The sequence below is a fragment of the Sitophilus oryzae genome, unplaced genomic scaffold (assembly GCF_002938485.1).
Source record: "Sitophilus oryzae breed Bouriz unplaced genomic scaffold, Soryzae_2.0 scaffold_1000_pilon_pilon, whole genome shotgun sequence".
NCBI classification, from domain to species: Eukaryota; Metazoa; Arthropoda; class Insecta; order Coleoptera; family Curculionidae; genus Sitophilus; species Sitophilus oryzae.
In genome coordinates, this window is record NW_022145617.1 from 2817441 (window position 1) to 2843684 (window position 26244).

The window sequence follows — 26244 nt, forward strand, 5'->3', positions numbered from 1 at the left end:
TATCATTATTTTGTAACATAACAGTTCAAATCGTTTTATTCTTAAAAAATATTGATTTAGCTTAATTTCAGGATTTCGCTAACATCTTGGCAACCTTGGAAAAACTTTAGTTCAAAATTTTGACACTTTATCCACAATGGCGCCACATGCGTTCTTCTTTTTCATATTTTAGGTCTTAAAAGAACCGAACCACAGCATAATAGTAATGTTCTTCTTCTTTCAAAAAAAAATGGTACGAAACATAAACTTACCACAGATTAGATATAAGTTTTCTCTTCTTTTCTTTTAATTACCTCGAAAAGGCTCGAACTCATGCTAGTCATACGGCCAGTGTCCAGAAAAAAATAATTAAAAGAAGAAAGTCTAAGTTGTAATCTATGGTTAATTATTAGACAAAGAACGACAAAAATAAAGAAAGACAGCAATGGTTAAATATTTTGAGGTTTTGTTTTTTAAATTTTGAAAACGTTTTTATTTGGAATTTATTTTAAATATATGAAAAATGCCAAAATCTTGGGGTGAGCTGAATGTGCATTTACACGAAGAAATAATTAGAGGAATAGAAAGCTTTAAGTTTCCTTACATGACCCCTGTACAAGCAGCAACTATACCGCAGTTATTAAACAAAAAAGATGTGGCAGCAGAAGCAGTCACAGGTATTTAAAGATATAACACCCTGTATGGTATTATTTATAAAGTATTTATTCATTTAGGATCAGGAAAAACGTTAGCTTTCTTAATCCCAACACTACAGATATTAAAAACTCGTGAAATCGAAGACCCTTGGAAAAAACATGAAGTAGGAGCGATAATCATTTCACCTACTCGAGAATTAGCTTTACAAACACGAGATGTACTAAAAGAATTACTTCAAAACGTTACAGTTAGTACCTATTGAATTTCTGTTTATTGTAATACCATAATCAGTGTTTTTTTATAGAAATTAACACAAGTATTATTTGTTGGAGGAAACATTGTAGAAGACGATGTAAAAAAATTTAAGGAATTGGGAGGCAATATAATAATTAGTACTCCAGGAAGACTAGAGGATTTACTATCAGGAAAATACGATATTAATTTCCCAAATTGTATTAAATCATTGGTAATGTACTCAAATTTATCCAATCTGTTGCATCACCGACCTGAATATAGGAAGTCCAATGTAAATTTTTGAAAATGATGAATAAGTCCCTAGTAATTCCCTATTTTATTTCTCAGAAAAAGTTGTTTGAAACTCTTTAAAGAGCATAGGTACTTAAAATGAAGGAAAGTGTTCATTATATTCCTTTTGGAGTTATGAAAGATAAAAAATACTAATAACAAACATGCCACCTAGAATATAGGGTAAATTTTCCCATTTTATCATTAACAAGTACATACTTAACTTTGTATCTCTCATAACAAATGAACAGTTTACTTAATTTTTAAAATTTACATGAGATTTCTTATTAATTATCTTAACTATTGTCTTAATTTTTGAATCCATTGATTTCAGGAAGTACTGATATTAGATGAAGCCGATAGACTCTTGGATTTAGGATTTCAAAAATCTTTAGACACAATTTTTAGTTATTTACCTAAGCAACGTAGAACTGGGCTATTTTCAGCAACACAGACCAAAGAAGAAAGTATTATTTGTCTTTGTAATAATAAGTCTGAACTAATTGAGAAATTTTATTTCAGGTAAAAAACTTAATAAGAGCAGGCTTAAGAAACCCTGTTATAGTGAGCGTGTCCGCAAAGGCTCAACAAAGTACTCCAGTACTATTAAATAACTTCTATATTTTAAGCAAAAATGAAGGTACTCGTATATTATTAAATAACAATAATACAATAATATAGAGAAATCAATAACGCCAACTTTTATTGAATTTGCTATACAGTATGTCCCCAGATTGTCTTTACAAGAGGAAAGACTTTTATTGACATTTTTACAAAAATGCATTCTTCATAAAAAATTTTACTTGTTTTAAAATGGTTAATACTGTTTATATATTTTTCAAATTTTCATACCATTTTAGTGAAAATTAAGAAAAACATGGAAATATGGTTGAATTTGTTCCTAAAAATCAAAACGCGTTTCTATGGTAATATAACTTCGTTTTCCTTCTTTGATAGATTGTTATTCATAGAATTTTAATTAACAAAATATCTTCTGTTGTTTTAAAATGTTAAAGAAGCACAACATTTATTTAGTTCAATGCTATGGAAAGGGTTCTGAAAATTATTGGAAAATGGCATACTTTAACAACAACAAAGAATATGACGTTAATCAAAATGAATAAGCATCTGTCAACATCTATTATATCATTAATTTTCTCTAAAACGGTATGGAAATTTTGAACACTATAAATGGGATTAACCAATTTAAAAGAAGCAAAATTTTTTATGAAGAATGGATTCTTCTCAAAATGTCAATTATAAAAAAGCGTTTCCTCTTGTAAAGACAATCCGGGGACATACTGTATATAACATTCAAAAGTATATGTAGGAAAACTGGCATCATTGTTGGATTTCATAAAAAGGAAAGATTTACAGAAAGCAATGCTCTTTTTACCGACCTGCGCTTGTGTAGATTATTGGTCAAAAGTTTTATCACGCATCAAAAAATTACCTATACCAGTACTGGCGATCCATGGTAAAATGAAAGACAAACGTCAAGTAGTACTAAGTAAATTTAAAGACAGCGACAAAGCATTGTTGTTATGTACAGATATAATGGCCAGAGGTATCGATATACCAGAGGTAAAAGAAATGTTTTGTTTGTATTTACACTGTATGATCTAAAAAAAAACGGCGTCAAAGACGGCTGGGGAATGACAATCGATGATAATTTTGGCGAGGTCAAGCCCTAGACGTCATTTACTAAAAATTTACATAAATAAATTACAACCCTATTAAAGCCAACTGGCAGTAAGCAACATTAAAGAACAAGGAAGAGTACGGGTCAATTAAATTCCGTCTCTTGCTTGACCTCGTCAAAATTACTAGCAATTGTCATTCCTCAGCCGTCCCTGACGGCGTTTTTTTCGAACGTACGGTATTTATGACAGTTTTTTTTTGTTTTTTTTTACTAGGTAGACTGGGTTCTTCAGTGGGATCCACCAGTAAACGCTTCAGCATTTGTGCATAGAGTAGGAAGAACAGCACGACAAGGGAATGAAGGAAGTGCCCTTCTAGTTTTGCTTGAAAACGAGGAAGCATATGTTAACTTTATAGAAACTAATCAGAGGGTTAAACTAACTAAAATCGACGATTTAACGCAGCAAAAAGAAGTATGTATAGTACGGTGCACCCAAAAAAATAGATATTATATTATGAGGTGTCTCATTGTGATTTTCTGTTTAAAAATATATTGAACTTGGTCAAGAAAGAGTAACACGGCAATTATCTATCCATTTTTAATTATATTCTGTTTTGAAATTCTTACCGCTTCTTTTAAATGTAGAACTTTTGCTACAGCAGCGCCATCTTAATTGTTCTCTCTTACACATAGATAATTCTCCTTACCTCTGCCCTCCATACTGGTAACTGTCATTTGTTAGAGGTTATTGATTTTATTGATGAATATCCATGAATGTCAAAATAAAAAATCACAAATGTTGATGACGTCACGTTGAGCGATCATTGAACAAACTATACCTTAAGAGAAATTGTTGATAAAGTTCATACAAGGGATTTTGAACTGTATATTTTTTAGATAGACGATTTACGGGAATCAATACGAAATTTGTTGAAAACAGACAGGGCCTTGATGGAAAAAGCTATTAAAGCGTACGTGTCTCATGTCAGAGCATATTCAAAGCATGAATGTTCGTTGTTGTTAAGAGTAAAAGTAAGTAGATGCACTAAGGAATCTTAAAGAATGAGGTTAATGTTTTCAAAAAAAGTTCTATCGGTAATTCGTCACTTGCACTGTAAGAAAATCTACAAAATAAAATGCCTTAAGGCCATAAGGACTGCCCATAGGACTTTTTTGAAACGATGAATCCGCCACAAAGATATACAGGGTGAGTTTCCTAGGGTGTTCTCTATGGGTATATCGGAAACTACTGGAGATAGAGAGTCAGTTAAATGGGTAAATAATTGCAGTTTTGTGGGGTCATGAATATGCGCCTTTCAGATTTTCGAAGAAGTTCATGGCTTACTAGATATTTCGAAAAAAACAAATTTTAGCTATTTTAAAAATTGTCCCCAATTCCATTATAATCTATTTCAGACAAAAAGTTTTCAGATAAAAGTTGTAGATAATCACATCCTTAATGAGATTGTGTTCTCCGAGATTGGATGTAACAGTTTCACATTTCTGAGAGCAACGATGATTGAACTTATTTCCATGGCTAACTAAGTGAAATTAGCCAAGAAAGATAAGAATTAGCTATAACTCAGTAATTTTGTGAAAGAAACATATTATAGTTTATATCGCTGAAAAGCTTAAAAAATGGCGCTTTTTATGAAGTCATGACCAACTATGGTTTCCATTTAAAAAAAACATATGTTTGTGTCATATGTCAAAAATGACAGGCTTTAGAAAAAATCGGAGAATATAAACTCATTAGGAATGTGATTATCTACAACTTTTATCTGAACACTTTCTGTCTAAAATAGATTATAATGGAATTAGGGACAATTTTTAAAATAGCCCAAATTTGTTTTTTTTACGAAATATCTAGTAAGCCATGAACTTTTTCAAAAATCTGAAAGGCGCATATTTATGACCCCACAAAACTGCAATTCTTTCCCCATTTAACCGTCTCTCTATCTCCAGTAGTTTCCGAGATGCCCATAGAGAATATCGTAGGAAACTCACCCTGTAGACATTTTTTAGTTTAATGTTGCTAAAACGTTTACAGGAGTTACCACTAGGTGCTATGGCAGCTACTTACGGCTTACTAACCCTACCGAAAATGCCAGAGCTCAAAAATAAAGATGTATCCGATTTTCCACAAATAGATAGCTTAGATTTAAATTCAATTCCCTACAAAGATAAAATTCGAGAAGCTATCCGCTTGAAAAAACTAGAACAGTATAAAAATACAGGTAGCTGGCCTAGTAAAAAACAAAAACTTGTGAAAAAAGCCACACAACCCTGGTCGGTAACTAAGCAAAATAAAGAGGCGAAAAAAGAACGAAGGTTTAAAAGAAAAAACGCAAAAATGCAGGCTGTTAAAGAAGATTCGAAGGGTAAAAAAAGAAAAGGTTTGATATAAAAATTTAAGTATAGTAATTTAGATTTAATAGACATTTCTTCAGGTGGGATATCTCAAGAAGACTTAGAAGAGCTAAAGAGAGATGTAGCCTTACTGAAAAAACTGAAGAAAAAGAAGATTACAGATGAAGAGTTTGATAAAGAGATTGGGATAGAATAGTACAAAAAATGTTTTATTATTATACCATACGATCGAAAAAAAAACGCTCTCAGAGACGGCTGGTGAATAACAATCGATGATAATTTTGGCGAGGTCTTATTGAATTATTATAAATTGTCATTCCCAGCCGTCTTTGACGCCGTTCTTTTTTTTCGATCATACGGTATTATATGATGTAAAAATAATGTATATATTTTGTATTGTGTTATAAAAAATGTCTTGTTGTTTTATAAAATGTCTTGTTGTTTTATAATAATAAAGTATATGACAAAATACGTTAAAATTTATAATAACTATTATTTATTTGTTTAAATGGGAAATAAGAACGTTTTGTCCTCTGATTACAAAAGTTACGTCACTCTGGTTACTTGTCAAAACAATTTTCGGCCTATAGGATCACGTGAACCGCAGTTTAACCAATTTCAAAGCGTTATTTCCGCTCGTGCCCATTGCGTCATTCTCGCTTTTCAAAATATATCGTTTATAACATAACCTATAACGCATATGACAAAGAGATTTACCTCCACACTTATTTTTCTTATAAAACCGTGGCCTACGTTATAAAAAATATGAGAGCCGCGTAATGTGTGTTTTGACTACAAAAGTTACGTCACTCTCTCCCCTTGTCAAAACAATTTTAGGCCTATAATCACGTGAGCCGCATTTTAACCAGTTACAAAGCGTTATTTCTGCACGTGCTCATTGCATCATTTTCAAAATATGACATTTAGAAACATAACCTATAACTAGTGAAACGTAAATAAACAAAAACCTGAACCAAACAGAGATTTACCTCTACATTTATGTTTCTATTAATTTAGTTAAGGAGAATACTGCGTTTTTTTAATTTATTTAACCAAAGAAACTAACATGAATATTTAAAATGGAGAAAAGTATAATACCAAAGTTGGCATTTGCGATTTTAAAAGAATCTGAGCAGTTATACAAAATTAAAGGATGTTGTAAGTATAATTTTAATTTTAAACCGTTGCAATAATAAAAACGATATATGTTTTTTAGTTGAAAGTGATATTTTAGAAAGTCTGTATTCAAATTTTCATGATACCTTTCTTGAAGCATCAGAATTGTTAGAAAAGTACAAGGTTCATCAGTATAGTACTCCAGATAAACTAAGAACAATGTACAAGGTTGCCACGTATAACGAACTACATACAGTTTTCGAAAATATCAATTATTGTACCTGTGATGGTTTTACAAAACATGTATTAGATTTAAAGGATCGACTTACTTGCAAGCACGTGTTGGCTGTGAGCATAGCTAGAAGTACAGGGAAAATTGTTGAAGAAATAATAAATCCGGCAACATACGAGGAAGTTCTAAATACACAGCTAGAATTTTTTGATGATTAGTGGTACCGTATGATCGAATAAAAAACGGCGTCAACGATGGCTGTTCAGAAGATCGCTGTCATTTTATATGTAAAATTATATGGAAAATGTCATGATCGTTATTTCCAAGCCAACTGGACGCCGTTTTTTTTTTCGATCATACGGTATTTTTTAATAAATGAAATAATAATATAACTTTTCTGTTTTCATCTATTCTGTTTGAAAGTTTGTTTTTATAACATGCATGATTTTATTGTTGTCTTATAAATTGCAGAATGTTAATTGACATGTATAAGACCCTGTATAATAGTCTAAGAGCTAGCAACGTTTTCGAGAAAGTATTTTAAGACGTATGCGCACATCTAGCTGCCGATACCCGTTGCGTTCACTACTGCGCATCGGAAAAAGCTCCTATATTTTTTACTAATTTAGTCCTATAAATTCTAGTATTAAATATAAATCGAACATCTCTCCATAGCGCAGTGCGTAGAGTTTCCGACCACGAACCGATGATTCAAAGTTCGAATCCGGGTCAGGGCAAAGACTTTTTTATTTTATTTTCGTTTATATTCTGATAGTAATAAAGTGATAGTAATTTAAAAAAAAACAAGTATTTAATACTTTACTATCAAAATATAAACGAAAATAAAATAAAAAAGTCTTTGCCCTGACCCGGATTCGAACTATGAATCATCGGTTCGTGGTCGGAAACTCTACGCACTGCGCTATGGAGACATGTTCTATTAATGTCTAATATAAATATAGGACTAATAAAAATATAGGATCTTCTTTCAATGCGCAGTAGGGAACGCAACGTTTACCGGCAGCCAGACGAGCCGCATGCTGTTCTAGAGAGCATAGTAAAAGATATATTAAAGAGCGAGACGTCTTAAAATACTTGGTTTTCCGACGTTGCTAGCTCTCGTACTATAAGGAATAAAGGTAAATAAATAAAAAAAAAACATTCAATAGTAATTATCTTATATAATACAATAATAAATGCATACGGAATGATAGAAGTTTTGATTTTTGTAGAATTATGAAATATTGTGTGACGTGATTTAATACTGAAGAAGAAAAAACATGCACCATTTTTGGCACGTAAAATCGGTCCCAACTTTTATATTTGATATTATATAGTTTATATATTACAGAAACATTCATTTAATAATAATAAAGTGTATTAGAAATAGTATAGTTTGTACAATGATCGCGCGCGCGTTCAAAGCTACGTCATCAATTTTTAATAAATATACGCTTCACGGTGTGTCTGAGATTAGTTCATGTTGTTTAGAAATGTTTAAGTACTTTCCGAAATTACTAATTGACTGAGTTCCGTTTTTATTAGTTTCAAGTAGGGTTTGTTAAGCGTTATTCATGTTTTGATTGTGTTTCAATTCAATAATTTTACCTATATATACCAGTTCTTTCTTTGCTAAATCGTATTTATTAAAAAAACTTATTCAAAAAAAGTAAACTTATTCAAAAGAATTAAGGTTATTCTATACAATATTCTATTTGATATTCTCTAAGTTCACAAAAAAATAAACCATTGGTTTTACTTAACAAGAAATTCAATAACTTTAAAACGACTTTAATGACGTCACCAAGCTCTTTCATCTGGTTGTCAAGTGAATGAGAGAGAGTACGACGATATATGACGTAACATTGAAAGACCGTTGATCAAACTATACCTATTTACAATTGGAATGTTGAAGAAAATACACATTATCACAAAAGTAAGAAACAATCACAGATAAATAAAACTGTTAGGTACAGATCAATGTTAAGTTAGGGTTTCCATACGATACGTCCGGATATACCCGGACATGTCCGGCAGGAATTTGTGATCCGTGATATCTAACTGTAAAAACAACTTAACTTTGTTGAATAATTTAACCGTTACGATGTCACAATATCTACTATACCGACATTGTTCAAAAGTACCCATATTTATCAGGTAAATTTTTCGTTTTCAGTAGTACACTCGTTGATGTGAATTGTTTTGTCTTTATTTTGTTACGATTACGGGCGCTTTATAATTATAAGTCTGTCGAACGATCCATTACATTAACAGTTGGGTCTGTCGGTCATTTTAATTCACAAGACAATTGAAGGGATGGCTGCAATAACCAGGCAGGCAGCTCCATTTTAATAAATTTGTGGGAAATGGAAAAAGAGGCTGCGCTTTTAAGCTCCAACTAACATCGCCATTTATTTACTGTTATATTGATATTGAGAGAACTGATTGTTGCAGGAAACAATCGGCCAATTTTTTTAAAGGGTTATTCATTAAAAATCTCATTTTCGAAAAAAAGTGAAGCTGCCTGGTTATTGTAGCCATACCTTTAATTGTATTTTCTGTCATATTTTGAATGCCATCTGTCGAAATCTTCTTGCACTCGTTGGACAAACTTTAGCTCTTGTTAACTGTATATGCAACGGGTAACGGGTAAATTGGTTTGGAACTATCATTATATATTTTACTAGGAGAGTAACCAAATATAAAATACGATCTAGTTTTTGTCTTAAAGACTGTTATTCAGCCACCGTTCATCTTTACGTCATTATTTATGTCAAATTTTTTGTTTTAGGGTATGTCCGAGATCAGTTCATATATTAGTATTTTAATAAAGCACGCTTTTAGATGTTTCAAAAAACTTTTAATAAGAGTAACTTTAACTCTAAATGATAACAATTTAATAATTACAAAAGCCGATAAGGGCAACACTATAACAATTCTTACAAAAACAGAATATGATAAGAAAATAGCTGATATTTTAAATAGTGGAGATTTTACTAAAATTTCTGATCCAACATGTAATTTTCAAAAACAAATTCTTTCTATTTTAAAAAATAACAAATCTATATTACCTAATAACAATGAATACTATGCCAAAATAATGAATCCTTCACCCCCATTACTCTATGGTTTACTAAAATTACATAAAGACAATAATCCAGTTAGACCAGTCGTCTCGTACATAAATGCTCCCTCTTATAAATTATGTCAAATACTAGCTAAAACACTTCCTTCCATGATCAATTTTCAATCAAAATTTGCCATAAAGAATTCTTTTGAGTTGCTAGATAATTTGAAAAATATTGAAGTTCCACATAATGCAACACTCGTTTCTTTCGATGTCAAAAGCCTGTTCACTTCTATCCCAACCCATGAATTGTCCTCTATTATTTATGAACTAATTGATAAATCTAATCTTAATATAATAGTAAAATCAGATTTAATAACAATAATTGAAACTTGTTTAGAACAAAACTATTTTCAGTATAACAATGAAATATTTAAACAGAAAGATGGGTTACCGATGGGTTCCCCAATTTCACCGTTATTCGCAGAAATATTTATGGCAGATTTTGAAAAGAAGCTATTTAAAAACAAGAGTAGTTTAATATCAAAAATAAATTATTGGGCAAGATATGTAGATGACATTTTTTGTATTTGGTCAGGCACCGAGAGAAATTTAAACAGTTTTTTAACATTATTAAATTCAATTAACCCGAGAATACAATTTACTATTGAAAAAGGTATTAATACCATCAATTTTCTTGATGTTACAATTATAAAACAGTCTAATAGATTACAATTTGATATTTACAGAAAACCCACTACCACAGACACTGTAATACATAGTCAATCACACCAATCCTGGCAAATCAAAATGTCACCCTTTCATAGTTTAATTCATAGATTGGTAATGTTTCCACTGAGCCCAGAGAATTTTAAAAAAGAGTTAAATATTATTAAACAAATCGCCATCAACAATGGATATAAGTGTTCCCTTATTGATAATATGCTAAAGAAAAAACAAAAGAAAATATTAATGAAAAAATTTTATTCCGCTAATTCTAAAGACAATAACAATTATCGACTTTTAAACTACATTCCTAATTTAACTAACAAAATATCAAATAATCTCAATAAAATAGGATGTAAAACTATTAACGTAAATAAAAGAAATTTAGGTCAAATTTTATTAAATAATAAAGACAAAACTAATGTCAAAAATAAGTCGGGTGTATATAGGGTGGATTGCAATGATTGTGATGCCGTGTACATAGGCCAAACAGGTAGAAATGTAGATATAAGGATTAAAGAACATGTAAAGTATATTAATAATCTCCAGCATAGTTCTGGTCTTGCAACTCATTGTATAGTAAATAATCACAAAATTAATGAAAACTCAATTAACTTACTACACAGAGAAACAAAAGGTAGACGCTTAAATTACATTGAACAGTTAGACATACTAAAATCTGTTAAAAACGAAAATAATGTTAACGACCAACAAGGATTTCTAAACACATTTTTTATTACTCCTATTGTAAACTCTCTGAACCCACCCCAATAGCAAATATATATATAGTTACAGTGTAGTTAGACGATTAGTTCTTAAAAAACTCTTGAAAAAGGCCTAACAAGCCGAAACATATATGTAGAGTTAAAGTTACTCTTATTAAAAGTTTTTTGAAACATCTAAAAGCGTGCTTTATTAAAATACTAATATTTCAACGATGTTTCACAAGGAACCAACCACAGCTTCAGTATCAGTTCATATGTTTTTTTAATTTTAAGTACGTTCCTATATTAATAGAGAACAACGGCATACGGTCGAGTCGGCCTACAAACACGTTAACGTTTACGTACACATGCGCATTTCTTATATTTTCTATTTTTTATACACGTAAAAGATTCTTTACGTCTACGTATACGTGCCAGCAGCGGCCGACTCGACCGTATGCCGTTGTTCTCTATTGACTGAGCAAGTTCCGTTTATTTTTCGACATTTATTGATTTTTTCTTGAACAGTTACGATCCCTTTAGTTCCAATCATTTCGACTGTTGAAATTCTTACTTCTAAAGCATCAGCAACTCGCTATATTATTTAAAAACGCTATCAAATTGTATTTTACATAGGAATATTACACTTTTGCATTGTACTTACTTCATATACGGCGTCCACGGACAAGAGTGTTCTACCAGTGTCTCTTTCTTGAAAAAAATAATTTATAAGCTTAGCAATGAGTTCTTGTTCATTTTGATTAAATCTTTGAGGCATTTTTGCAATAATAAAAATTGAATTTTGTTTGATAGCGACAATAGATTTTTAATTTTGACATTGATAGATATCCGTCAATAAAATTATAACCCCAAACCAAATGACAATGACAATTACTAAAAAGAATATGCAGCAATTTACGAAATACCTTAATGACGTCACCAATCTCTTTCATCTGGTTGTCAAGTGATTGAGAGAGTTCGACAATATATGACGTGACGTTGAACAAGGGCTGAACATTCTTATAATTCTGATGTTATTTGTAACGGATGCAGTAGAAATCTTAGTATTTTAACACTTTTTTAACTGCCTTTAATTTCTACTTTAAAGTCTGTTTGTCTGTTCAACAAGTCAAAAAAGACATCCACAAAATGACAGAAGATACAATTTATCTGTCAATTAAAATGACAGACAACTCTCGCTGTCAGGTGTTCTCTCGCTAGACAAACTCTACTTACCTCAACGAACTCATAATTATTTTTTTGACGAAATCCGCTGACTTCAGAGCTTCCTTTTCCAGAATTTCCAAAATCTTGTATGGAAACCCTATGCTAAACGTTTTTAAACAAAACTATATTGATTTTCAACAGCTCTACTCGACGCCTCACTCTGAATCTGATCCAAGGTAGTCTCTTGTGTACGCACACTCCCATTATGAGACACAACCTGTAAAAAACGTTTTATTGTGCGTATATACAGGGTGTAAAAAGATAGTGTACTAAACTTCATTGGGTGATTCTACAGATGAAATTAAAACAAAAAGTTCCTCTGAAGCAGTTAAAGATAAATAAAAAAGTTGTGTGTCCTAAAATGGGGCTTCGTTTCGGAGATACAGGGTGTAGAAGTTTCATTTTTTACGGTATTTTCAAATAATTTCTGAACTGATGTCGGTATTTGGATGTAAATTGGTTTTGAGAAACTTGATTTCGAGGTCAATATGACTCCTACTTGTAGGGAGAACCAACTTAGAATCGACGTCAGATTTGACTCAACGTCAGAATCGTGGTCAATCGATTACCCAACATGTATGATATTTTAAAAAATTTCAAAATATGTAAAAAAAAAATAAATTATGCGTGTCCAAGAAAAACTCACCGGTTTTTAAATAAAAAAATATTCTAATATTTGAGGGGTGGTTTCACCCCCTTAGAATTCGAGTTTCGAAAAATCCCTTCTTATCGAACCTCTACACCCTAAAGTCAATCCGTTTTCCAAAAATCACCTTTTTACGTCAAACGCTTTAAGCAAGATCGTGATTAATCAATGACCAGATTTTTCGAAACACCCTGTATACATTTTTAAAAAATACCTTAAAATATGTAAAACAACAAAATAAAATATACGTGTTTAAGCGTTTTTTTCGGAAACTTGACCGTTTTTAATTTACCTAGGTGGTCTCATTAGGGTGGTTTCATCCCCTTGGAACTGGAATTTCGAAGAATCCCTTCTTATTATTCTTATATTATATTATCGAACCTCTACACCCTAGAATCAACCTGTATGCCAAAATTGAGCTTCTTACGTTGAGTGGTTTGAGCAGGATCGTGATTAATCAGTGAGTCAGTCACTTAAGGATTTTATATATTAGTATAGATCATCATAGAAACCTTTTTTTCTTTTAATTTTCTGTTGAATTACTCACTGAAGTTCGTTAGACTATTTTTTTTCACACCCTGTACATATGATAGAATGAATTTGAAAGAATAAGAAACGTGAATAACTAAAAGGGAGTGACAAAAATAAAACAAACATAAAAATTGGAAATAGTTTATATTTACACTTACTATTTTTGTACTTAAAACACAGTATTTTGACAAAGTATCTCTTAAACTACTGGTTATTTCGTAATTGGCAGTTGTAACAAAATGAGTTCACCATAACTGCTGGTCAAAATTACCAGAAATTTTGCCTTAGTACTTTAATTCGCATTTCCTACATTATGAATAAATAAGCGGTAATAGACTGCCTAAGTGTGACGTCACGACAGTAGGCGGAGCCTAAAAAACATTTCCAAACAAAAACAATAGGTTTGTTCCAACCTTTGAATAAAAAGATTAAGGAGGGAATATACTGCTATCCATGTATTCATGCATGGTAGACGAAGATGAGGCCCTAGTGTGGGGGTCCTTGACAGTTCTGTTTGACGTTTCATTTGAATTTGATTTGAAATTTTGTTTTTTGTCAGTCTTTACTGAGCTTATTTTATGTTATTTATTATTTATTCTACATCTAGTAGGGTTTTAGAGGTAATAAATCAAGAAGGAAATTTTATGGAAGAACTTAAATTAACAGTGACACTATTGCGATTTATCGTAATAACTTTTCGCTAATAAGTGACTATGATATATTAACATACATGCGTGTAGTAAACCGATCATTTATGAAATTCATTTAAAATTAACCAATTATATATTTTTTCTTGCATTTTTGTTTTTATTTACTACTTGCCAAAGATAATAGATAAATGAAACAAGGTTAGATTGGAAAGTGCCCATAAGGACAATGTAAACACTATTTGGCGCTATTCTTGCAACGGTCGCGACCCAAAGCTATTGATAATTTCGGATCGGTTCGGTTTTTTCCGGAATTATGTCGCCAAATATTATTTATTCAAATTTATTATTATTTTCTTTTAATTTTATGAATAAAATACAGTGTGTTGCATACAAGAACTTTATTTTATATAAGGACATGTATTAAATACCTGGAAAAACATTGGAAACCGACGTTATACCACGATCCACGATGGTTTTTGCAGTTCACACTTCACAACACAGTTTTTCAAGTTTTTAATGCCACTTTTTCCCAATTATCACGGGTCTGAGTAAATAAAATTTAAATTAAACTCACAAGTTGTCAATAATTACTTTGAAAATGGATGCTTTAAACACTTTTCGGTATTTTTTCAATGAGGGCGGTTTAAATTTTGAAAGATTTTATATTTTTGAAGATTCTGACTTTGACAAAAGAAAATTATTTTCGTAATTGTTTGCGGTTGTTTTAGCAACCGCTATAGCAACGCTAGATCGCGTCCAGCGGTCGCGACCCAAAACAATTATATATTTTAACTTTTAACGGGCATTCCAATCTAATAAATTCCTTTATCTATGCCAAAGATTAGATGTCAAAGAATTTAGATACGTCAATTTGACTTACCTGCTTCAGTAGCGTATCGGACGTTTATGTTTATAAATAATTATTAGAAGTTATCTATTTTTATTAGAACTATACATTTTTATAACAATTTTAATAACTATCAACATTTATTAACAACGTAAAACAAAACAACAAATTATTGAGTCTAGCCTTAGGGTTCCCAACCGTCCCGGTTTGACCGGGATTAACCAGGAATCAGAAAGTTTGTCATGGCTAAAATTTTGCCTTGGCCGGGACCAGAAAATCACATTTACATATAATATATTTGAATTTTTAATATTCAATGTTTTGTTTCAATTATTTAAAAACTTAAAAATAATTGTCCCGGAATCGCCGATGCTCAAGTTGGGAACCCTATCTAGCCTACATAATATTTTTACACGTTTTGAATAAAATTGGAACGGCATTGATAAACCGGAATTTAAGTCGGTCATTTTAGGTTCCCATCGCGCTTGACCTAAGTTTTTTCATATGCTCCTTAATCTTTTTATTCAATCACAAATCAACAATGGATATAACCTCACAAACCGCTTAAAATAGACTTGTTTTTTATCAATTTATAGAAAAAACTATTCAGTATCACACGTTATATTAAAATAAACACCTGAGAAGTCTAATTTGCTCTTCAAAAAAAAATGGAAGATATAAAATAAACCACCAAAATTGCCTAATATTTGTTTTACCTTGTTTGGACAGGTTGTTAAGCCACGCATTTTTTGAAGCGACGTAACGACTTAGGCAGTCTATCGGAAAATAATATAAAAATAAGTTAATAATTAAATAGAGTTTACAAGATAACTTAAAAAATTGCACTTTTAATCTTTGTACACTAACTACTATTATTTTATATATACTTAATATGAGTATTCTGTAGAACAGATTTTTTGAGATTGATGATTTTTGTTGTAAAAAAATATCAGTTAAAAAATGTAAAAATTAAGTTACTTTAAAAATAGCTACCAACAAAGAAAAATGATAAAAATTATAATAGGTTGTCGAAGATACAGGTTAGGGGTACCCACTAACTACGTGAGGGAATCTCACAAAACCTCACGTATGGGAGATAGGGGGTTTCGGAAAATATCACGTAATTTTTTTCGGACCAAAAATAAGAGTAAAAATGTGAGAAAACTCTGCGTAAAAATGTGAGAAGGGTAAATTTATAGTGAAACATGTTTTTGACTAAAATATGTCGAAATCTGACACAATTCTTCTGTATATTACAATCCATACCATTTTGATTTTTTCGTTATTTATCACGAAAATTATATATTTTAAATATTGCAGTAAATAGTGAAAATAAATATAGAGTGATATATATTTTTGAAAAGCTCATAGCAAGACGGATAATATGATTTATAAATATACAGGGTGTCCCATTTGAAAAAAACATAACTTTAGTTCATATTTTCAAAAATATTTTTTTACTAGAAAAACAAACTACTCCACTGTATTTTACGTAAAAACTTCTACAAGAATCAGTTTTCACCCCCTCGATATCGTCCACAATAACGGAGATACGGGGGCTGTCCCAAATTACAAAATTTCAAAAAGACCCTGTAGTTCAGAAACGAAGAGGACTATGAGCATTTTATTTACAGCATCTTCCGTTTGACAAGAAACAGGAACAGGTTTGTGCAAACCGCATCCTCCTCCTATCTTTACTAATAACGAAGATACCGTATGATTTCAACTAAATGGGACACCCTGTACATAATTTTATCTCTTAAACTTTTCCATCAGATCAGAAAAGAACTGAAAAGCAGTCAAAATTCAGATTTATGTTTAAATAATAATGAACATGTATGAAGAAAAATAAAAAAAATAAAATTCTTTAGATGAGTAATGTTATACATATAACTATCATTATAATGGCATTGAAATGCATATTTACTAAATAAAGCAGAGATGTTGAAGAAGAGTTAAATCAAACACGCACCAAATCAAGACACATTAAAAACAAAAATAACTACATAATATGAGGTTATATAAAAGAGAAAATCAAAATATTACTTGCTCTGTACTGTATCTACTAAAAAGTGTATTTTTTTACTTAATTATGAATTTGGGATAAAAATAGCGTATGATCGAAAAAAAACGCCGTCAAAGTAGGCTGGGGAGTGACAATCGATAATAATTTTGGCGAGGTCAATCTCTAGACGTAATATAGGGCTTGACCTCGCCAAAATTATCTTCGATTGTCATTCCCAGCAGTCTTTGACGCCGATTTTTTTCGCCGTTCTGCACTTAACTGGATATTTTTTGTTAATAATAATTCGTTCTCAACTAATGATAAACATAATAATATCATTTCTTTAAATTTTTGAGGAATATTTACATCCAAGAATCTAAATATCCTGTTTTTGTTATCACATTCACGAAAAATAGAAATGATAAAACAGTTTCATACTTTCTTCCCCACGTACATACTTACACATACATATTTTTGAAAAAATTCAACCATATTTTCATGTTTTTTTTATTATTTTCTCTAAAACGGTATGGAAGTCTTGAAACGTATCAAGCTTGATTTTCATGCATCTGTTATCCGTTGATACGATGGTCCGACGGCTCTCTGATTGGTCATAGCGTTTTCGCGCCACTTTTCATCCGTAAATACTCCATCAGCCCGTCAACGGAGAAAGATCGTACGATAACGGACGTATTGACACTTTTTTGACAAGTTACATCTAACCTTAATAAAAATATAATAGCACTAGCACCGTCGGGAAAACGATAATTTTAAGGAAGCCGGTTCTTTAATATATCTTTTGCTATGCTCTCCTGACCAAAGTGCGGGCCGTCTGGCTGCGGGTAGACTACTGCGGTTCACTACTGCGCATCACATCTGTACAGGGTATCCCATTCTCGTGTGTTTTAAGGGTTTCTCGTTTAAAAGTACAGATACAATGATGCAAAGTTTGGCCCAAGAACAGTTAACCTAATAGGACTGCTCATTCAGCCGAAAGTGTCTGCCAGGTGCATGCGAAAACTCTTCGCTTTGTGACGTCATTTTAGTCCTTGTCATGACGGTGTGTGTATTATTGGTTGCCGTATGCAAAACATTCATTATTTGAAGGCTTCCCTCGAATAAGGGGCCATGTTAAAAAAAGTAAGTTTTAAGTAAATGAAGAAAAACGATTTTCTACGGTTTGCGTATTGATAATCATATTCAAGTGGTACTAACATCAACTTTATTAATCCCCAGAGATAAAAAGTTGCACAACACAAATAATAATAAACCAGTATTAGAGATATAATGTAATAAACTCTTGAGTCCCGGGAATAAGGGTTTATATGAAACGTAACATAAACCCTTATTGCAGGCAACCAATTTAGATTGCATTTTTTTGTGTACACGTTGTACATTTCTTAACCGTTTGTTTTTAATACACCTACAGTTACATTTATTTTTCGTTTTCGACCTTTATTTAATGTTTTGCAAAGCGACGGCGTGACTGAACGTTCGATATATTTACGATATTGAATAAAATATGACAACATATAACTTTATTCCATGCTAGAAAAGATGGTGTCGCATGTTGTTCATAGATGACGGCACATTATCGGGTATTTATTACTGTAAAAGGATGAACTTGTCTACACAGACCCGTTTTGTGCAAAAATCCCAATATCTGAAAAATGCAACATAAACCCTTATTCGAGGGAATGCTTCATTTAGTTTATTTATTTAAACACCTTATATGTATGCAGTATAGAAAATTAACTGTCTAAATCGTATTAAATATTCGCATAATGCATTTTTAAGAACAGCAGTTCCCAGTATCACCTTTTGCAGGCATTCTTTTTAGAGTACTTACGTATTTTGCTTTAAAATAATTAATAAACAATATCGTAGGCACTTAGTCACAATCCACAACACAAAATGAACGTATTTATAAACTCTATAGCTCTAAAAACTTTAAAAACACCTTTTTCACATTTAGAATCGACAAAATAATTAACTCATAATTTCACAGCTGTTATTTTTATTAGTTTACCATAGGCAACCAATAATACATACAATGACGTCACAACCGTCAGCTGAAGCGCGGGAAGAGGCGAACGTACGTCTTATGAGGATGAGCAATCCTATTAGTTTACCGTTATTGGGTTTGGCCTAGCCTCCTTAGTTCCTGAAATACACGGCGAATTTGTGATGCGCAGTAAGATGTTGAATACAGATATGATGCACAGTAGTGAACGCAACGTCTACCGGAAGCTAGACGGTCCGTACTCTGTTCAGGAGAGCATAGCTAAAGATATATTAAAGAACCAGCTTTCTAAAGATTCTCTCTCGAGAAAACGTTGCTCTTAGACTACAAGTAAAACAGCGAAATTTTGTTATGGAAATAAAAATATAAAATGACACCAATCACAAGCAAATCGTATATCCGATAAACGGAGGCATGAAAATGCAATAAATTTAAAAACTTCGTAATTTTCTAACCAATCTAAGTCTTTAAATTCAATCAATAAAATTAATATTGTATCATCGGACAACGCCTGCATGAAAATCAAGCTTAAACCGGATTAACCATTTTAGAACAAGCGAAAGTTTTTATGTATAATGCATTTTTCTCAAAATGACAATAAAAAAATTCTCTTGTAAAGACAATCCAGGGACATACTGTATATCTCTCAACGTCATTCAACACACTCAGAAACATAAAAACACGGCCAACTTATTTTTTGTGACAGTTTTTTCCAATCACACCGCAAAAAAACAGCAAGAAGCGCCATTTTTTCTGATCTCTCTGCCTACACATAAACGATACCAACACCTACTATATATCTATATCATTTTTTTTCTAACATCTATCTCACTTGTCTGACTTCCGGAACGGGCATAGCACGACGCGACCCAGCAGATTCCGTTCCATTGACAGCTGTCATTTGTCCGCTAGACGTGCTCTGCGGTGGTGGGGATGATGAGGTATTTCGCCCAATAGAATGCTGCAACTGTATATGAAAAAATATTTTTGTTAAACACTCTGTACAGGCAGGGTATAGGGTACTGTCTATCCAGCAGTCGTTCAACGTTACATAAATTATGAATTATGAAAAATTAATAATTAATTATGAATTTATTTCAAAATTATGAAAACTATAAGCGATACCAATTAAACTTTTAGTTACGTAATCGAGGGCGCGATTTTTAAATTGATTGTTGCCAACCATTAACATATTCGGTGCCGGGCTGACTAACTGGAATTTAAATTTCCCGCTAGGGATTCAGGTGGTAGCTCTGCTGGAAAAAATGTCAAGTTGCCACATTTATTTATTTATTTCCTGACACTGTCACTCGTTTTGACACTTTAGTTTTGTTTACCAGTTTTTGGCTTAAATGAATTGTGTTGTGATACTTTAAGCTTAAACATTTTTACTAGTGTACAAGATGGCTTAACAGCCGTCAAAAAACCAACGGAACTTTATTAGAATATTTTGAACGGGAAAGCGGTAATAATGGCCCTTTAAGTCCCTTAAGTGTTGTTAAGGAGCTGAGTTTTGTTCATGTGAATAATAACTGTTTATATATTTATAATTAATTTATTTTTGTTTCCTAAAATATTTTGATTAAAAGAAAATATGTAAAAGTAGGCAACGTTGTGCCGGTCAAGCTTAATCACGCGGCCAAAAGTTTATTTGGTATGATCTAGAGGAAAAATATACCTGTTGTCGGGCATTTGGGTTTAAAATATAATCGGTCAGTGTGACGTCAGAATTACCCCCACTCTCTAAGGGTATAGGGTGTGACCTGAAATTTTCGAGCATCTCGTAAATGGACGCGAACCAATAATGCTGCAAACGGCATTGACCATGTTCATTAATCGTCATTCTCAGATGTTTAGCCCTTCCCTAAAACAGAACCCTCATAATTTTTTCACATAATCGAGATCTACTCGCACTAAAACATAAAAAAAATAAAATATCTAGACAAGTCTGTGTCTGAAAGGTAGGCAACCTTAATATCAAAAAATCGAAAAAAAACGGCGTCAAAGACGGCTGGGGAATAACAAAGGATGATAATTTTGGCGAGGTCAATTATTCCTAGACGTCATTTACTTGGCCCCCTCATTTTTTATAGCGCTTCGTTGGCCAGGTAGGCCTTAAGAAGGTTGTAATTTGTTTTTATATTGGGTAAAATGATTTTTAAATGGTGTAGTTTAAAATTCCAGAAAAAATACAAGATTTAAGTGTCTGGAAACGTTCTATCCTTTTATAATCTTTCTATAATTATTAGTGTTATATTTTTTGACAAGATTTATGTCATTTTTTAGTAAATGATGTCTAGAGATTGACCTCGCCAAAATTATTATCAACTGTCATTCCCCAGCCGTCTTTGAAGCCGTTTTATTCGACCATAGAGTATAGATATAGATAGATATACCTCTTTATTTCAAAAATATGTAACATGACATAGGCTGAAATAGTGTCAAAAAAAAACAGAAATAAACATATATACTACTTTCTTACAGATAATAAAGTTAAAAAATACAAATAATCGAAATTCTGACTATTAACATGTAAATATCTAAAACTGTATTAAAAAGAAACGTAAGACATACAAGGTATACAGGGTGTCCCAGGCTAAGCGTGCATTAGAAGTTTCTAGAGAACTACAATATCAAGATCGGAGATTTTTTGTACATTACTGTTTCACAACGAGATCTATTGATTAAAAATATTTTCAATACGGCGGCACTACCGGAAAAACCGAAAGTTGACAACAACTTTCTTATTTTAAATGGGTATCCCCATTTTTTTATTACATACCTAAATTCTCTGTAAAATTTTATGAATTCTGATATCAAATAATCTATATCTAACATTAACAAGATCTCGTTGTGAAACAGTGATGTGCAAAAAATCTCCGGTCTAGATATTGTAGTTTTCTAGAAACTTCTAATGCACGCTCAGCCTGGGACACCCTGTATAAATTCTCACCTCATTTAAAAAATAATCAATAAAAAATGCAATAGATATAAAAAAGGGTACCTATATTCTAATTCCTATAATTCATCCATACTCAAAAAAATAATTTAAATCATATGGCATATGGAGATAACTCTTTTTTTAATTTTGATAACTGTGTAATGTAGGTTTTAATGCTGTTGTAAAATGCTCCATTATCTTTTTTTTTTAATTTGTGTACAGGCTAATTATAATTTATACATCTGATTGAGAATATTTCTTGAGGTTTAGCTTAATTTAAAAAATTGGCAAACCTGGAAATTAAACGTCAAAACAAACTCTCCGGTTCTCGTTTCGCTTTGCCTGACCAAAAACCTTCCGTGTCCCAAAGTACCATCGTGTAACACCTGTTGTGTAGCCTCAGACCTAGGTAGCATTCCATGAAACCATAATTCTTTCTTCAAACTTTGACCAATATCCGATTCAGTTGCTAGAAAAAAAAAAAAATTACACTAAAGAATCTTGAATAAAAACTTTAAATAAAAAAAAATAAGGAAGGGGCATATCAAAAAACTTAGATTGAAAAACTTAAAATGGCCGACTTAAATTCCGGTTTATCAGTGCCGTTCTAATTTTATACAAAACGTGTAAAAATATGATGTAGAGTAGACTCAATAATTTGTTGTTTTATTTACGTTGTCAATAAATGTCAGTATATATTAAAATTGTTATAAAAATACATAATTCTAATAAAAGTAGATAAGTTATAATAATTATTTATTAAGGCTGTATTCCGTTGCAAAACCAGGCGAACCAGACCGGTAAACTACGGTTCCTGAAAAACATCGGTTTGATACTGAACGGTTTGGTAAAATACTGGAAACGTCAAATGTTGACGTTTTCTAAATTTCAATATCTATTATAAAATTTATCTTTTATGCATTTTTAAATGTGCCTATTCTCTGGTTTTACGTTTGCTTCTTCTTTTCAATGGAGTTTAATATATAGAAAAGTACTTTATTAATAAACTGTTAAACTCGTTAGACAGCTCAAGTGAAGATTTGCTGGCCCAATATTAAAACAGATCAATAATAAACAAACAAATCTAATCAATATTTATATTTTTATAGTTTACAAAACATTCACGATTACTTGTTGTCTTGTTTTTCATGTTTTCTTTAAATGTTCCTGACTTTAAGAAACAATGGCTGCATCATAAGTTTAAATGGTCCTAAAAAATTATTCTATTAAGTTAATGAAATTTATTTACCTTTACTGCCTACCTCCATTGCTTTTGAATGTAAATACAAAATATTATTACAAATTTTAGAAATTAAATAAGAATTTCACTCGAACTTCTAATATTTGCGTGATTTCTGTCACATAAATGACATTGATTGACAAACAAAACCAGAAAAATCAGCCTTCCCGCGCTGGTTTTGTGACAATTATGATAGATATTTTTCAGGAACCGTGTTCCGTAATAAGAATACTTTCAGGAAACCAATACAAACGGAACATAAAACCATAACCAAGGTAAGCAACGGAATACACCCTAAAACAAACATCTGATACGCTACTGAAGCAGGTAAGTCAAATTGACGTATATTTAAATTCTTTGACATCTAATCTTTGACAAGTGATAAATAAATGCAAAAATGTAAGAAAAAATATGTAATTAGTTAGTTTTAAGTGAATTTCATAAATGATCGGTTTAGTATAATATGTATATTATATAGTCACTTACTAGTAAAAAGTTATTTCATTATTTCCCTTGATTTTTGACCGAAATATACCGCACGCTACACGACCAACTTTTTCGATAAATCGCAATAGTGTCACTGTTAATTTAAGTTCTGCCACCATTTCCTTCTAGATTTACTACCTCTAAGCAACTACCAGTTGTAAAATAAATAATGAATAATATAAACTAAGTTCAGCAAAGGAATGACAAATCCACAAAATTTCAAATCAAATTGAAATGTGTCAACTGAATCTTCAAACAGAACTGTCAAGTATCCCCACTCCTTGCTTAAATTTTTTTATTCAAAGAATATCAATAATTTATGACAGTGATGGCAAATCGCGGGTCAAACAAATATATGAACAGAATTTGACCCATGTGTCAAAAAGGTTCGCCATCCCTGATCTGGGACTTACTAGGGGTGCCTTCAATGCCAGAGGTTCCTATTTCAAAGTTTGAACTGGATGACAGTCTGTCATTTGGACGGCCACCTCCTGACGCATGTCTAGGAGGTAAATCTGGAGCGTTTGACTGATATTCAGAATTGCCAACCCCTAGTTCGTTGCCACCAGGACCAAGCCTCATACAATATCTAGAAAACACACATTATAAAATTATACAGGGTTCGGCAATAGTGCGTGTTTAAGTGCAAACGTAAAGTATGTAGGGGATGTAATTCAGGAAAATATTTGTGAAAAGAAAAAAAAAGTGTGAGTGAATCAGGATGATTTTTTTTAACTGAAACACCCTGTATATTATTACATTTTTGGCTTTCTTTCAGATCACTTTACATAATTCTAAGATATGAGTAAATATATTTAGATAATTTTAGAGATATTAATAAATAAATAAAAAAATATATATTTTTCAAACTTCCTTAAAAAATTATTACAAATACAAGAATTGTCCTGAAATCAAAACTATATTAGGTATTTACTTTTGATGGGCTATATTACTTTGCTATAAATATCGTAATCTTAAATCATACAGGGTGTTCAAAATTCTACGCCAAACTTTCTAACATATAAAATAATTTTTCTGTTTTTTTTTAAATGGAACGCCCTGTATGTTATTTTTTATTAGATGAACAGCCACCCTGTAGAAGTCAAAATATTTTTCGGAAAAAAACAAATACTAATTCAAACTTTAGACAGGGGTTAGATGCCCAAAAACTGTTGCAGGACCCTGTATATTATGGGTTCTAATGTTCTACTGCTTTAAACGTGATATAATTATATGTTTTTAAATTTTGATCTATGTTTTTTAACTGATAAACATGTTTGTATGATATTTGTATGTTATTTTGTTGTTTTTTTATTGATATTGTCTAATTTTTATTTTTGTCTAGGCTGAGTATATATTCTATTTTTTCTTTTTCTTTTTACGCAGCTTTGTTAACAAGAGTAATCTTAGAAACAATAAAGCATTAATTGATTTATTGAATATAAATAATAAAAAATATGTTGTATCAAAAATTATTACTTTATAGTGGCCAGCCAAGATCTCATATCATCTGTATCGTGAGCTTCTATAACAAACTCCATGTTATTACTAGCTTTAAGAACAAATGTGTTTTCGTGATCAGGCATTTCCAGTGCTGTGGTCTCCCTGGCTTCCGTAATAAGGGCACAAAATACACCACTTCGGGGCTAAAAAAGACCCATTTTCTTGACGCTATGTTTTAAATTTAGTGTATACACTCACCTTAGGGTTTTTTGGGGGCGAATAAAACTCTAGCATATACCCACCGGTGGCTTTGACCAGTTGCAGTCTACATTTTTCCCATTTCGGTGTTCCAGAGGGTTGATCTAAGCATTCAGGGGTTGTGTAATCAACAATACCCTCTTTGCGGCATTCAACAACAATTTTAGCCAACTTAGTTTTGTTGTGACTGATAGAATCATCATCTGAATGTTTGTGAAAGATATCTTTACTTTTTCTCAACATCTTAAAGCTGAGCCTTCTGAAAAAAGGTTTGTGGGTCATTTTAGGTGAGCCTTCTTCCACTTCAAAACTATCTTCGTTATTTGTAGGGGTAGTATTTGTTTTCACTCCGTTCAAAACCTTGTTTCCTCCTCCTAGTCTACGTCTGGTGAAGTCTTTTTCGAACTCTTCAGTGAAACAATCTACGAATTTTTTCAGTAAATCTTTGTGGTTTACTAGATTTCGAGCGTTTTCTGGTAAACTCATGTTGATGTATTGGTTGCAACTTTTGGAAAAATCTTGAGCGGCGACCATGGCATGTCTCTCACAAAAATCTATCCAAGAATTCTCGGGATTACTGCTCTCGAAAGCTGCCGCCATTCTGTTGTTTATAATTGTTTTTTTTATAAATAAATTACATGTTTTGATACAGTCAAATACTACAAAAATTATAATAGCTTTTATAGATTAACTTTAATGAAAAAAATAATTTGATATCTGTCATTCTTGTCTGGACATAATGTCAGAATCTGCGTCTTATTATTTATCTATCTCTTTTTATTTTATGAGAAATGAGAGAGAGAAAAAAATGCAAGTATGGCGAAACTAGACATAATTTTTAATCGATAATGCATACGTGTTAGAAAAGGATAACGATATGTCAACAAACATTTTCCGGTTTTTTTCCGGCAGTAAATGACAGTGACAGT

General features: G+C 31.7%; 3 protein-coding genes across 4 annotated transcripts; 2 read left to right on the forward strand and 1 right to left on the reverse strand.

Moving 5' to 3' along the window:
- The first annotated feature begins 349 nt into the window (after positions 1–349).
- LOC115883681 (probable ATP-dependent RNA helicase DDX55 homolog) lies at positions 350–5642 on the forward strand. The gene is made up of 10 exons (XM_030902096.1): positions 350–656; positions 714–883; positions 941–1102; positions 1496–1624; positions 1684–1801; positions 2492–2745; positions 3078–3275; positions 3701–3835; positions 4854–5199; positions 5254–5642. The coding sequence occupies exons 1-10, from the start codon at positions 503–505 to the stop codon at positions 5367–5369; spliced, it is 1782 nt and encodes a 593-aa protein (XP_030757956.1). The 5' UTR covers positions 350–502; the 3' UTR covers positions 5370–5642.
- Positions 5643–6114: 472 nt separating this feature from the next.
- LOC115889036 (zinc finger SWIM domain-containing protein 7-like) lies at positions 6115–6784 on the forward strand. Its single transcript, XM_030909261.1, has 2 exons — positions 6115–6331; positions 6390–6784. The coding sequence occupies exons 1-2, from the start codon at positions 6253–6255 to the stop codon at positions 6737–6739; spliced, it is 429 nt and encodes a 142-aa protein (XP_030765121.1). The 5' UTR covers positions 6115–6252; the 3' UTR covers positions 6740–6784.
- A 4550-nt stretch (positions 6785–11334) lies between these two features.
- Positions 11335–26028, reverse strand: LOC115883743 (SH2B adapter protein 1). 2 transcript variants are annotated; one of them, XM_030902177.1, is made up of 7 exons: positions 25316–26028; positions 25094–25260; positions 24028–24203; positions 22182–22357; positions 20626–20811; positions 19780–19914; positions 11335–12462 (listed from the first exon to the last, which is right to left on the reverse strand). In XM_030902177.1, the coding sequence occupies exons 1-7, from the start codon at positions 25913–25915 to the stop codon at positions 12358–12360; spliced, it is 1545 nt and encodes a 514-aa protein (XP_030758037.1). In that variant the 5' UTR covers positions 25916–26028; the 3' UTR covers positions 11335–12357. The 2 variants fall into 2 exon arrangements, with proteins under 2 accessions (XP_030758037.1, XP_030758098.1); XM_030902238.1 differs by having other exon boundaries at positions 12340–12462; positions 19769–19914.
- Positions 26029–26244: the final 216 nt, after the last annotated feature.

Coding starts and splice junctions, on each gene's coding strand:
- LOC115883743 (XM_030902177.1), bottom strand. CDS start 25,915: ATGGCGGCAGCTTTCGAGAGCAGTAATCCCGAGAATTCTTGGATAGAT. Junction 19,915..20,625: donor ACCCAAATGCCCGACAACAG/GTATATTTTTCC, acceptor TTTCATATACAG/TTGCAGCATTCTATTGGGCG. Junction 12,463..19,779: donor CCGTTCCGGAAGTCAGACAA/GTGAGATAGATG, acceptor CGTTTTTTACAG/GTTGTGTCTCATAATGGGAG.
- LOC115883681 (XM_030902096.1), top strand. CDS start 503: ATGCCAAAATCTTGGGGTGAGCTGAATGTGCATTTACACGAAGAAATA. Junction 1,103..1,495: donor CAAATTGTATTAAATCATTG/GTAATGTACTCA, acceptor CATTGATTTCAG/GAAGTACTGATATTAGATGA. Junction 1,802..2,491: donor TATTTTAAGCAAAAATGAAG/GTACTCGTATAT, acceptor AAGTATATGTAG/GAAAACTGGCATCATTGTTG.
- LOC115889036 (XM_030909261.1), top strand. CDS start 6,253: ATGGAGAAAAGTATAATACCAAAGTTGGCATTTGCGATTTTAAAAGAA. Junction 6,332..6,389: donor ATACAAAATTAAAGGATGTT/GTAAGTATAATT, acceptor TATGTTTTTTAG/TTGAAAGTGATATTTTAGAA.